Source organism: Haemaphysalis longicornis, unplaced genomic scaffold (genome assembly GCF_048455015.1).
Source record: "Haemaphysalis longicornis isolate Haplotype H1 unplaced genomic scaffold, Haemaphysalis longicornis Haplotype H1 scaffold_7, whole genome shotgun sequence".
NCBI classification, from domain to species: Eukaryota; Metazoa; Arthropoda; class Arachnida; order Ixodida; family Ixodidae; genus Haemaphysalis; species Haemaphysalis longicornis.
The window spans coordinates 11513986-11528225 of NW_027526422.1; the positions used below are offsets into that span (position 1 = coordinate 11513986).

Below are 14240 nucleotides of genomic sequence, written 5' to 3' on the forward strand. Positions count from 1 at the left end.
AATGCATCGCGGGGAATCTCTCGGAGGCCAGTGGGTGGGAGGTTTTCAATGTCAGAAGCCGTTGAAAGAGAAACCTGTTCGATCAAAGCTTATTCAAAGTCCCACCCCCTAGTCGCCCCGTTTGCGCCTCTCCTACCGAACAGCGGCGACCGATTAAACCGAGGACGACGTCTCGGGCCCGATCGGGACACGCCCGGCCGCCGGCATTCCGGGAGCAGCAGGAGCGTCAGCGCAATAGGACCCCGGCGCGGTGTTTGCGCCTAGGGTGTGTGGCATCGATGTCAGCGCAGTGCTTCCGGTCACAACCGCTTCCTAAGGCCTCGCAACGGAGTTACACCGCAAGCGCCACTTACAGCTCCTAGCGCCGCCTGCCGAACGGTTACGAGGGCACGCCGCAGACCCGAAAAACAGTGTCGCTGCGATCGCCTGTTCCCCGATTGGACGGCGGGAGTGAGTGCCTGTAAAGTGCGCGTAGCTGCTGCACTGCCAGCCCTGCGGGAAAGCCGATCGATGGAGGAGCAGCGGGAGCAGCGGCGTAGCCGGAGAGCTCCGCAGTAGAGCCCTCCTCCGTGAAGGAGCCGGCGCTACGACACGGTCGGGATGCGGCTGGGGCTGCTGCCGCTTCTGGTGGCGGCTGCGTGCGCGTCGCGGGATGCCAAGCGACTCCACGACGACCTGCTGTCGGATTACAACCGGCTCATCCGCCCCGTGGGCAACCACTCGCACAAGGTGATGATCGTGGTAGGCTTGAAGCTATCGCAGCTAATCGACATAGTAAGTATGCCTAGCTCTATCCGTCTCTGGTCGCGAGGTCTTCCTCTCTCTCAGGCTCCGCGACTTTTCCCCAATTGCGCAGAACCTGAAGCACCAGGTGATGACCACCAACATCTGGCTGGAACAGGTAAGTTGAAGCAGCGGTGGTCCATAACCCCCTCCCCATAGTTTCTCCCGCGATCGTATTACCGGCTGTGCAGATCACTTTGAGCGGCAGGACACCATTGAGACCCTTTCATTACAGGCCCTGTCAGCCAGCGGAGGTACAGAGTTTTGAATTGCCTCGCCGCGCATGCTCCACGGTGGCGACGTCAGCTACGCATAACTAGCCTTCACCACGGTTTCGCTTGACCACGGCGGTCGCTCCCAGCGCGGTCAAGCGTTAGCACATGGCGGGGGCGGCACTGCATGGTTATGTGGACACATCAAAGGCTTACCTAAGCTTTGCTAAGCAGTGCGAAGTACGTGTATTGAAACTGGTAAAATAGTTGCTTCATTTATTAAGAACTTCGGTTTAAGCGAGAAGGCTGTAACTGTGAAGCCATATATACTCAAAATACCCAATTAATACTTAAACTGGTATTCTTTTTAAGCGGAAATTCTGTCAAAGCATATTTGCATAGCCAGACTCAAACCTACACCATAATTCACCAGTTTTCATGTATCGTTAGCGAAAGTAAAGCACCTGACTGCTCATTGGGACGAAAAACAAGAATTTCAAATTATGCTTGCAATGTGACTGGTTCTGAAGAGGACCTTCCTTGTACGAGCAGCTCTTAGAAAAAGACAGTGACCTGTTTTTTTTTTTTTTTTTTTTCCCGGAGTTTCACGTGTGCAGCAGTAACGGGTATTTTGGGTTAGGCTTTTCCGGTTGCTTGCTTGGCAACGTTAGCTTGTGCTTGCGAGACTTTGTGTTCCCTGAATCTGAACACAGTCAATGATAAAACTGGGATACACGTAGAACGATGAATTGCTTGAGAAGGTGGTAGGACGCCTGCTTTTTAAAAGCATTGCCAGTGCCAACACGCCTCAGCTACTGTGGTGGAACCAGCTTCGTTGCATATACTGTATTAACGCGAACGTAAGCACTTCTTCATACTAAAGGCCAGCTCCACATCGAATGACGGCTATATTTACAATATATATGTATGTATAAATAAAGCAAAGAAAAAACAACCTAAAGAGGCGTAAATTGTATTGAATACTAAAATATACATATACTGTAAGCGAACGGCGGTTCAAATGTAGGACCAGAAAGGTGTTTAAAAACCACTAAAAAACCAACTACCTTCTGCCGAAACGACAAAGATGGAGGAACGCGAAGATTTCCAAAATCAAGCCCAACACCAAACGAACCAACCGATAAGCGAGCAGGCCACCTATTTATTTGTAATGATTAGCATGGTGGTAACGCGATTCCTACCTTATGTGCACGGTACGGGGATGCGATGCGGGTCCTATGGGGTGGCGCAATCGGATAGACGTCGGCTTCATAACGCGAGGGAGTCAGGTTTGATTCCGCTTACGGGAAGCATTTTAATTTTTATTCACTTCATTCACGATCATTAGCATTGTTAGAGAAAGTTGGCTTTTGGGCAGTGCTTATCGGGTGGCGTGTTTCCAAACGCTTCGCTGCACAGAGAACCTACGTGGCATGTGTGATGCCACTCCGCGCGCTATTCTTTTGAGCGCCTGCTAAAACGAGCCCATCGTTCGGGCTCTGCAGCCTCGACGTAGAGTACTGAGTACTGGGCGCTGACGGCTTGGGTTCGAGCCCCAGCAGATTTATGTCTTATTTTTTTAAGTGCAGAGAACTTTAGGGGCTCGCCTTGTCGTCAACCGATGTCTACCGACTGCCGGAATCAGGCGGCGCAGCGAGATAACGGACCCAAGTAGAGCCCGGCGTTCCGTCGTCAGGGCATCACGCAGAGGCTTCGAAAACCAAGCAGTTTAAATAGTCATAACCGTTCTAAACCACGTGAACTTCTCGCGCTTGGCATACATCTCCCCGTTGTTTACCGCAACGAAATCTGAAGGTGCATTGGAGGCAAAATATATGTAATAAACCTGCGGCACCCGCCTTCATTTAGTTAGGAATGCTTGTTGGGCTGGTTTTTACAATAGTAAGCGAAAAAAGTGACAGTGCAACGCCGGCACGGGCTGGAGGAAAAGCAAGCACAAAAAGAACAGAACTCCCGCTGGCGCAGTTTCAGGCAGGGGACGCGCGAGCACTGCGAAGGCGGGAAATTCGAATTGCATCGTGTGGTAGCAGTGAGCGGATAACGGCGCTAGTGCAATTATGGCGAATAACTGCTCTGCACTTCCGACCGCTTTCATGTTGAGTAAAACGGTTTTAACTTTTTTAATTGCTTAAATTTTTTTCTAACTGAAATCTATGCGTTTTTGTGTGAATAGTGGTGATTGGGAATGTTTTAGGTCGCTTTATGTTAAGGGGGAAGCCAATGACCACATTTATTTACCGTTTTCCATCGCGCAAACAGACATGTCACGTGGTTGCTCTGTGCAGCGATGTGTTCAGAACTACGCTATCGGGTGGGCTGTAGACGACATCAGTGACAGGCTGAAAGCTTCGCTTTAAAATATGAGGACTGATGATTTCGCGTGCCGTGGTAGCTAGTGAATGCATAAGCGAGCGCAATAAACGCATACTGTAGTAAAAAAAAAAAAAAACACGAGACATAATTGCTAAGAAAAAAAACAGCGCAGAAAACTGGGACGCAGTAGAAAGACAACCACAGGCGCTGAAAAGACAGCCACAAGCACAGCGCTTGTGGTTGTCTTTACATGCTTAATCCCAGTTTCCGCGCTGTGTTTTCTAGCAATGAGTATACAACTAGCCCAAGGTCAAGTCTTAGTACGAGACCCAAGCATGTAAAATTGTAGGTCGAGCCTTTTCGTCCGTCTGCTGAATGTCGTGCGTCACGCGGCGGTAGGAGCAGTTTCCCATACCAACCGATAGAGGGCGCAGTGGCCTCGTAGGGAATTGGTTCCTTTCCCTTTCCTAGTGGAAGGGAGAGGGGAGGAGGCCTCCCGCCGCTGACGTTTAGCTCCCGATTCCTTTGCCCGAACCGCGGAATTTGCGTAGCGACGGCACTACCGTTCTCGAGCAAGCGCCCGTTGACATTCGAGCCGGCACAAGAGAGCAACAGCTCCATTGTTTCAGCTGATTTCACACTGGATAGAACTGGTTTTACTTTTTTCCCCCGTTCCCATCTGCCTGCCTTCATATACTTTCGCTCGCCGCAGGAATGGGAGGACGACAAGCTTCGCTGGAACCCGGATGACTACGGGGGCGTGGACATGATCCACGTACCAGCCGAAAGCCTCTGGCTACCCGACATCGTGCTCTTCAACAAGTGAGTGAGCAGCTCAGCCGACATTCCTTGAGCCTCTCCTGCAGCCGAGCCTTGATGCACGCGCGTTGGAACACGCATTATATGCCGGACTAAAGGGTGCTCCCTAATGTTAGCCAAGACAAAAACTTATTTCCATGTGATGGGTCGTAATTATTTATTGGAAAGATTAGTTCCAACTGAAAGAAGAGCTGGATACTCTAAACTTCGGAGTAATTAAAGGTTCAATGGAGGTCTTAATGAAACCATGCATGAGGTTACAAGAATTACATTTGGAAGGACAACGGCTGAAACATCACACGCGCGCTAAGTAAACTGCTTACTATGGATAGTACGCATGTTTTCCTACAGCAGTATAGTACGCCAATAGCATGTATGTACATATATACATACACACACCATATAAATGTGTGCATGTCTTCTCACAACAGCGGAATATAATACAAACAACCATCATACATCTATATACAAACGATACAAAATGGCCATGCTGCAACGCAGATACGGAATCACCGCTGGACCATTTCGGGAAGCCCATACATACATGACTGGTTTGATTTTCATTTCAAAGATTCGAACCATGAGAATGAGAGTCCTGCATAACAGAGACCACATCATAAAGCCCACTGAGTAGGGGTGTGTGGCGTATACTGCCAGAAACAGCGGGACACAATCGGTCTATTCTTCACCACTCCATCTATCCTATGTGGTTACCAGAGATAAATCACATATATATATTTTAGCATCGCCTGAGCGAGTCATGATCGTAAGCTCACCGCGCGAGACACTCACCAGCCAGCGCTGCTGCGTCGCCACAGCCATATGATGTTTGTACTGAAAAGGTGTTGCGTTATAAACGCATCGATATACCACGTGCTCCCATTCGTGTTCACTTTCTTTAGTTCCCATGTACGCAATAAAAAATTGGTACGCTCACGCATGGAGGCATCGGTGCCTGGACGTTGAAATGAAACAACAATTCAGCCTTTTACAGTTGTAACCAAATTCTACGCATATTCAGGGATGATGGGCATCGCGGCTTCTGTTCTTCTTTTGGCAATTTCCAACGCTATCGAACAGCGTATAACAGCTATTTTGATTTCATGGCATATGATTGGCTACAGTCATTGTAAGCGAATGTGTGTCGTCATTTACGGTCGATGAAGACACAAAAAACGTGTTTCTTGTTTCCAAGGTTATCTCTTCACCTAATTTCCTGTTCGCACCGCGAGTGGGTAACAGGGGCATTGCACTGGTAGTGTTTCTGGCTGCGTACAATTATGTCCAAAGCTGTGTGCATGAGCACGTCCTAACCAATGTCCTCGTGGAAAGCCGGTCGTGTGAGAAATGCCCTTTGGGCTGGACGCAGCGCGGACGGCAACTACGAAGTGATCCTGATGAACAAGGCGACCGTCTACTCGACGGGCAAAGTGGTCTGGAAGCCACCCGCCCTCTACAAGAGCACCTGTGAAATCGACGTCGAGTACTTCCCCTTCGACGAGCAGAATTGCTTGATGAAGTTTGGCTCCTGGACATACGACGGTCTCGAGGTATTTTCACGAGGATCCCTCCCTCGTTCGTTACTCAAATGCGCCATCTGGATTTCTGTTGATCACCTAGTTGTAATTTTCATAATAACGTGCCGGATTGTTCCTGAATAACCTGCTTTTTTTGGTAAAATAATTTCGCGACCACCTAAGGGAGCTCTCATAGCTGATATTAGAAGCTTATCCCAAGCATATCATTTTCTTAACACAAAAGTATTGCTAAGCCTCCACAACGACCATCGCCACCTACCTGAGTTCATCAGTGAAATGAGGTATCAAGGTTAATATGAAATTAAGTCGTCTTCTATTACATGGTGTGCGAATATGCAAAGAACGAAGGCACTTTGTCGCTCAGCGCAACCGCTGCGTGCGCGGCGCGTGCAAACGTGGCGCAGGTGGACCTCCAGCACGTCAAGCAGCTTCCGGGCGTGGCGGTCGTGGAGACGGGCATCGACATGAGCGAGTTCTACAAGTCGGTCGAGTGGGACATCCTCCGCGTGCCGGCCAAATACAACAACGAGTTCTACGACTGCTGCGAGGAGCCCTTCCCGGACATCACCTTCAACATCACCATGCGGCGCAAGACGCTCTTCTACACGGTCAACCTGATCATCCCGTGCGTGGGCATCTCGTTCCTGACCGTGCTCGTCTTCTACCTGCCTTCGGACTCGGGCGAGAAGGTGACTCTGTGCATCTCTATCCTCGTCTCGCTCACCGTCTTCTTCCTGCTGCTGGCCGAGATCATCCCGCCCACGTCGCTGGCCGTGCCGCTGCTGGGGAAGTACCTGCTCTTCACCATGATCCTGGTCACGCTCTCCATCTCGGTCACCGTGGGCGTGCTCAACGTGCACTTCCGCTCGCCCTCCACGCACCGCATGGCGCCCTGGGTGCGCCGCGTCTTCGTGCACCTCATGCCGCGGCTGCTGCTGCTGCGGAGGCCCGACGCGGCCGCCGACCGCCAGCAGCCGCCCGTGGACCCGCTCCAGCTGCTGCTGCTGCGCCGACCCACGGAGCCCGCCGAACCGGCCGCGCCTCCAGCACCGGCGCCACCGCCGCCGGAGTCGCCCGAAGGCTGCGCGCCGGACGTGCGCCGCGCTATCGACAGCGTGCTCTTCATAGCCGACCACATACGCAAGGAGGATGACGATGTCAGCGTACGTCCTGTACTTCTCTTGTAGTTGACTCAACACAAGGGGGTTGCAGGCCACAAAGTTGTTTACGGGAGGGTGGTCGCGAGGAAGGCGAGCTCTGTACAGGCGGGAGTCCTTATCGGAGACAAATCAGGGATGGTCACCAACTGGACTATGCGGTATCCTCCAACTGGCCAAGCTAGAACTAGTGTTAAGGTTAGCGAAACCTGGCTAAAAATGAGTGTCTGTTGCAGAAGTGATGACGGCCCAGAATAATAGCAAGCAGAAACATTAGCATTCACCATTAGCACTGCTGTGAGCCAAAGGCTAAGCGGAGTATGGTTAATCATAGCTCAAACATTTTACAAAGGCTCCCATCAGGACCTAGTATGAGGCTAACACATTTTGCAGCGAAGATTTATTCGTCCTAGACGGGAGTTAAGACCCAGAAATACGGCCTGTTTAACGCTGTCGCCCAACCACGTGGCCCAACCTGCAGGCCGACCGGTGGAAGGTCGAGGAACATGATGTTGTAAAAGTCATTCTTTGTTGATTAACTTTAACGTAGAAAAGGCGCTCAATATCGCACAAACAGGTGGCCTTATGTAGGACTAGCTGCGGTTGCTCGCTGTCTGTCGCAACTTCATGCTGCCGAGCACGAAGTTAATTACGAGTGAAATCCCTAAAATGGGCACAGATCGTTGAAACTCACCCGCGGAACTTTCCATCCTGCAGTGCGCTTCAGCACAAATGCAGCCCTGGGGCGCGAAATGTTCAATGCAAAGATTTTTTTCCTGCTTTATAAGGCTTCGCCACCAGGAGAATCCCGATGAAGCCATTCGATCGTCAGGGCTCGCTTGAAGCAATCCGGTTGTTGCTCATTAGCTAAAATTCGCAGAGATCCATTCGCATGAAGTTTTGGGTATTCAATTAGCATTCCTTGCATATGATACCAACGTTAAGCGCAAGTCACTTACCGATGAATGACGACCAAGGTTTAGGTAGAAAAACGGACACCGTTTAAACGTTATTTACTAGTAGATTCCCTACAGTAAATAACACCGCTTAATAGGGAAGATCATGCAACCATCCACCAACACGCGGTGTAGTGGCGGCTTTTTCGCGCGACAGTTAACGCAGCCTGCCACGTGGTTAGGACGGCTAATCGAAAACAGGCGTGTTACTCTTGTGTTGAAAGCGCCAATTAACAACGATTCAACTACATTAAACATACAATGATGACCATACAAGGGGCAAGTGCTTAGTGTTAGAGCAAAAGGTCCAATACGCTAAATCTTTCAAGGTCATTCATCGCAGCGCAATGACCTTCAGTGGCCGGCGCGTAAGCTCAGCTTTCCTTCTTAGCGCTTCGCTTCCTCGGAGCTTCGCGGTACCACATGAATATATAGGTGACGGGGAAATGGCTGCTTCCCCTTCGCCTTATCGCCTTATGTGACGCTGGCTGGGACTACTTATGCACTGCTTGGTGATCACGTGTCTTGGCCACCATTTCTTTGTGTGCTCGGTTGAGCTGCCAGGTGCAGAGGTATCGCTCCATCTCGTATTTTCTGTAGACTTATATTTACTCGATCACGCGACGCGAGCCGCCATATCTCACGTAAGCAGGTTGAAGTGAAATGCCCAACGATTTGTAATGACGTCACAATTCGGGCTCATACCGCATTGCCTTCTGGCTCCGCATGCGCCTAGCTTTGACTGAACAATTTCTGAAGCCCTTAGGCGAACGCCCAGCGATAACAGAATATCGTGCTTGCGCAGAATATCGTGCTTGCGCTATCGTGCTTGCGTCTTTTTCTTCGCTTAAGGTCCTTCGTATTTTGACGCGAATTACTTGGACAGGCATACTGGCCTCACTTCTCGCTGCTGCTTTCCCAGAATCAGAGCTCTCGGTGGTTGGCGTGAACTTGTCCTAATCCCATAGGGTCACGTTCTCCTGTCACGCGGCATCACAAGGATTACTCTTGTTCGCTCTCTGGCAGGGTGCCGAATTATCGCAGTGATAACTCACTGGGCTCGTGTTCTGGAAACACGTGTTCAAATCTCTCGGGAACCCGAACGCGTTTTGTTTTTTCATCTCTTTACAGCTGCCGCCAAGAAAACAAGGCCCTCTGGCCAGCCGGCACGGGCTGGTCAGCTCAGTCTCCCACTCCTCGACGCTTGCCTCCACCCTGTTGTTCCCTTTACTCTTGCTCCAAAGATGTTTTCCACTACTACTACTACAGTGGCTGTACTACTACTACTGCGGCAATTTTGGTTCCAGACTACCGTCCCTCTTCGCGTTTGATGAGGCATAAGGTCTTCGTAAACCTTTATTTGAAAGAAACTAGGTTCTGGTGGCAAGGGCATTGGCCCGGAAGTGTAGGGGGGGGGGTCTTCCTGGTCGGGAAAAAGCCAAGGCATCGGGGGACAGTCCGGGAAGATAATAAAGCTGTTCCGAAACGGGTTTGGGGGTTCTAATTATGGCTTTCGTCGCTAAAAAAATTCCCCCGCATTTCCCCGAGGGGGAGAATGTGAAAGTGCGAATGCACGGTTGTCGGCCCGCTTGCGGCGCTTGCGCTCGGCCCCCGCAGCCCACCCCCTCGCCGCCTTCTCTTCCATCTCTTCCATCGGGTTTGTAGTATCACGTGTACACCACGCAGTTATCAAGCCGCTATAACGCCGCTGAGTCGCCAACGCACGCCGATTACGACGAAGTTTGAATGCGTATAAGATATAAGGCGCGTCTAACAATGCTATCACCGTCGCGTCTGTGGCTTGGTCGGTAGCGCGTCGCGCTGCGGCCCGCAAAGTCCTCGGATCGAAACCTGGCGCCGGATGCTGTTTTTTCTTTAAAGAGCACTGCGGACGCCGCCGCCGACGCCGGCGGTGGATGGTTTGGGGTCGCTTATAAAGAGCATTCGCTCTTAAAATATCCGAATATCTTATTCCCAGGCATACCTGACAATGTGGTTAAGGGCAGGTGTGGTATAAATCGTGCCCAGTTCCCTAATGGTACAACACATTTCTTCTTTGCTGTATACGCCAATCAGTGAGGGATGTGATAGCAACCGTCCCTCGCCATCGCTCTGTGCGTTTGTCCCACTGCCGATTTGCATGTTCGAGATATTCATTTTTCCGTCATGCATACGCAGGACTGCGAGGACTGGAAGTACGTGGCCATGGTGCTTGACCGGCTGTTCCTGTGGATCTTTACGCTGGCAAGCCTGGTCGGCACCTGCGGCATCATTCTCCAGGCTCCGTCGCTGTACGACACGCGTCTTCCCATCGACGTCCAGATGTCCCACATCGGTCGCGAACCCGCCACACTGCACACGCAATGAAGACAGGCCGACTACCGGCCGATCCGGACGGAGATTCGTAAAATGCAGGCACTGCAACGCGTAACAGTGACACCAACGCTGGTAATACTTCAAAGTAGCTCCTGAAATGGTGCGTTGTTTGTTCCGGTGAGATTGTGTCATCCGTTTTCTGCAGTGGAAACGGAGGCTGAAGTTTGCGGGCGCTGTTTTTTGGCACCGTGTAGTACTTCTTGCGCCTTGCTTTTTTTTCAGCTCAATTCCGGTAAAAAGAAGGCACAAATTTTGGCATACCATATCATTTGTCGGCCTTTATTGCCACTGCTTCGTCGCCTTTGCTTTGTAAGTGCGCGAAAGGGGGCGCGATTGTTTATAAGAAGCGTGGAGGCGGGAAGGTTATTGGACAACTCCAGTGGCACCTTTCGGGCAGACCTCTCCAGGTTTCGTTTCTATTCTTGCGGCAGTGCTTGCATTTTGCAAATATGCTCCCTGGTTATCGGGTCGGCTGATAAGGGATCGTTGAGCCGCCTATAGGTCGGCTTTGCGGCCGTGTTCTAGACGCACATGAGCAGGCGGCAGTGGTACCGGCGCGAACGATGTAGTTGCGACTGTGCCGCGTTTCGAACATGTGAAGGCCATCGTTGAACGCTCATTGAGGGATGAAAAAGGCACGTGGTACGTGTGGGCACGGAACGCGGATGTAGCGACGGGCAAGGACAGAGATTATGGCTGCGCTCTCATCCCTTCGAGGAGGCAAACACAACGGTGCTTTTAAGCGCTGCCGCTTCGGTTCAGGGGACGACAGCGCAGTTGGCACGCGGACAAGAAAGAAAAGAAAGAACTGGGCACATAGGAGCGCTGGGCTCCTCGATGTGTCCAGAGCGCTGTCCAGGGGCGGTATTCTCGTGTTTGTCCGTATTACATCCGTTTTATTGTGACGTACTTCCAGTTGTAGGCGGGCTTTAGGCTGACTTTTGCGCAGCTGTTCTGGTAAACACATTTTAAATGACTAAACCTATTTTAAACTATCTTTTATGTGTTTATTGTTCCGCCAGCGAACGAACAACAAGGCGACGAAAAATCGTCTGCTCCAAATCGTCTGCTCCGAGAGGCCGCGGCTCAATGCAGTAGCTCCGCCGTGCTTGCATGGCGTCCCATCTGGGTGCTCGCTTTTAACCAATCAGGGCAGGGCTTGCTCAAAACTGACATTTTTGAAACGGTCACAAAATGGACAAAACACGAGAATACCGCCTCAGTTCTCTTCTTTCTTGTCCGTGTGTCAGTTGCGCTGTCGTCTCCCCTGGCCATGTTCAACCCAGAGCTCTTCGATGTAGAGATCATGTAACTCTGGTTCAATCAACATGGCCAAATAGCCGCTTTAGTGCGCTTCTGTTCGAAACGCGGCGCAGTTGCAGCAAGTGCGGCGCGAAAGTGCGGCAAGTAGCTAGGGGTGTTGTGGCCATCTTGAAATATCAAGCATTTATATGAACGCAACTTCATATGATCACAGATGGAAAATTAAACCAAGTTCAACCCGGTGTGAAATCTGCTGAAACGGCTGAGCTGTGGTTCACTTGTGCCGGTTTGAACATCACCGGGCGCTCGCCCAAGACCGGCAGCGCCGTCGCCGCGCAAATTTTACGGTTCGCGCAAAGAAATCGGCAGCTAAACGTCAGAGGTGCGAGGCTACCTCCCCTCTCCCTCCTCTAGCGTGAGAAAGAGGATCCCACCCCTGCGAGACTAGTAAGCCCTCTATCGGCATGTCTGGCGGTTTCCAGATCCACCGATAGAGGTCGCCAGCGCGTCTGGAAACCTGCTCCTACTCCTGCGTGACGCCCGACTTACAGTAGACGGGCGAAGAGGCTCGACCCATAACAGCGCTACTGTTATAAGCGTCGGTTTGAAAACGAAATTTTACGTCCCATTTATGTGGCGTCACTCCCCCATTGCGCAGGCGCGGCGCCCAGCTCAGATGCTTCGCAGCTCCATCTTCGTCGCCTAGGCCCTTACGGTTAACACAGTCCGCAAATTTGAACTTTTCTTGCTTACGTAAAAAAATGGCAAGTGATATCGCCGGTGAGTGTCTTCAGGCAACCCCAGGGGCGCGATTTACATGCGAGGGAACGAGAAAGAACGACAACACGGAAAGTCGTACATGAAACTTCAACAACAATTACCTTAGGAGCATGAGGATACGGAGGAAGGAAGCTTTGTTGACCAGTAATCTTCCCGGTTAGAGGACGAGATCTCTAGCCCAGGGCTCCTTTGGTGCGACCCGCCGTCTACTCCCTTTCAGCGAGCCAAAGCTGCTTACTCTGGTTAGAGCTAGCACGTTCACCGTCCCACTGCTCGCGTGTAAAATTGGATCGTGGTCTAGGTCTGACGGGCGCTTCCAGACCGTAGAGTGTAGCTAGGGTGTCGTCTGCTCAAACGTCATACGTTGTGGAGGACATGGCGTGTAGCCCCGTGGGGCGTTGAAACGTGGTTGTTCGGATTTGTCGGAGGGTTATTCTTGTCCCTTCGTTCAGTTCAGGCAGTGGGATGGGGCGTTCTTGGAGTGTGTAGTGTTGTGTACGTCGTATGTTATGTGTGGGTGCCTGGCCCTCTTGTCCTCATCTTGCGTGCCCGTCGTGCAAGATCTCAGGCGTGAGTGGGAAGAAACAAGGGGACAGGCGTACCTTGAATGCTATCTTTTGGGAAGGGGACTGGCTGAATGTTTGTACGGCTATCGAAAATTCTTCCAGAGGCGAAGTTTGCGACTCTGTGATGATAGCCTTGGGTGGGTTTTAAGCTACGACTTAGCCAAATCTGTACGTTGCCATTTCAACAATGAATAAAACAAATTCCGCAGGAGTCGTGTTCGTAGTGGTTTGTGTGACTTGCATGGCTCAAGGGAATTGCAGCCATAAAATTCCATAGCTACGGACCTACGATGCTTAACGTGTTTAGAAATACCTGCGACATTCAGATGAACAAAAGATGCAGGGATATTAAAATGTCATAAAATTGAGAAATGTTATGTACAAGCAGTTGGGAAACAAGATATGTTGTCATTTAGTGTTGAGGATCGTGCACGGGAGCGAAACGTAGTTGGTTCCTAGTCTCGGCTTTCTTTATAAGAACATCATGATATCAAGGAACATAACGGGGGCTTTTAAGCTTCCTCTAATGATGTGAAAATGCGGGGGCATCACTTTTCATTCAATTGGGTAGTGTGGGTGGGTATATTGGTGTCACCTCCCATGGTGACTGGTTACGAGACTTCGGCGCACGTTAAAGATCCCCAGGTGGTCAAAATCAATCCGTAGCCATCCACTACGGCGCGCCTCATCGCCTGCGTTGCGTCGGCGCGTTAAACCTCACAATCAATCAATCACGGTAACTGGTGGATCGACTGTGAGCTTCTCACAGCTGCTATCACCGTCCCTGGCCAATCCCACTGAGTGGGTATGCGAGAATTGTGGGTCCATACGTCGACGTCGGAGCCAATAGGATTTCTTGAACCGGACGTGAGCTCCTGAAGGCAGCTGTCATCGTCCTTGCCCAACCACACCAAGTGGGTGTGGTGTCAGGCCTATTGGCAGCCTTGACGTTAGGTGGCCTTAACTTTTAGTCTAACGCTAGGTCTTGAAAGCAACGTCAAAGTGTACGTCAATCTGCGGGCACAGGTTTACGGCGTTGGACCTCAAAGCACTATGCCTTGGGGCTAATGTAAGGCCGTCGCATACGAAATAAGACGTCAGGCCGAACTTAGACGCCAAATCCCGTCCACCCTCGCCAATACGCAACCAATAGCGACGTAAGGCTGGCCAGTAAGCCCTTTTCAACCAATGGGTCTGGACGTCACCACATTGAACGACTTCACATTTCACCACGCAAAGCAAGATATTGAAAGAGCATTACAGAGCGAATATAAGCCCCTTGAAAACCATCTACACATATCACCCCTGCCAACTACATGTCCTCTTCAATAAGCCACACTTCAATATATGTTTCTTTAAGAATGCCCAGAAATGCTAATTTGTAACATCTTACCATGGAGTGTGAAGCTATTCACGGGCCTCGAGTTTTGCACTGAGATTCTAAATCAGAAAGTGA

At 50.8% G+C, this 14240-nt stretch overlaps 1 protein-coding gene across 1 annotated transcript; it reads left to right on the forward strand.

Moving 5' to 3' along the window:
* The first annotated feature begins 489 nt into the window (after positions 1-489).
* On the forward strand, positions 490-12995 carry LOC144144515 (acetylcholine receptor subunit alpha-like). The gene is made up of 6 exons (XM_077675997.1): positions 490-774; positions 857-901; positions 4042-4151; positions 5518-5698; positions 6091-6849; positions 9978-12995. The coding sequence occupies exons 1-6, from the start codon at positions 601-603 to the stop codon at positions 10164-10166; spliced, it is 1458 nt and encodes a 485-aa protein (XP_077532123.1). The 5' UTR covers positions 490-600; the 3' UTR covers positions 10167-12995.
* Positions 12996-14240: the final 1245 nt, after the last annotated feature.

Coding starts and splice junctions, on each gene's coding strand:
- LOC144144515 (XM_077675997.1), top strand. CDS start 601: ATGCGGCTGGGGCTGCTGCCGCTTCTGGTGGCGGCTGCGTGCGCGTCG. Junction 775..856: donor TATCGCAGCTAATCGACATA/GTAAGTATGCCT, acceptor CCAATTGCGCAG/AACCTGAAGCACCAGGTGAT. Junction 6,850..9,977: donor AGGAGGATGACGATGTCAGC/GTACGTCCTGTA, acceptor ATGCATACGCAG/GACTGCGAGGACTGGAAGTA.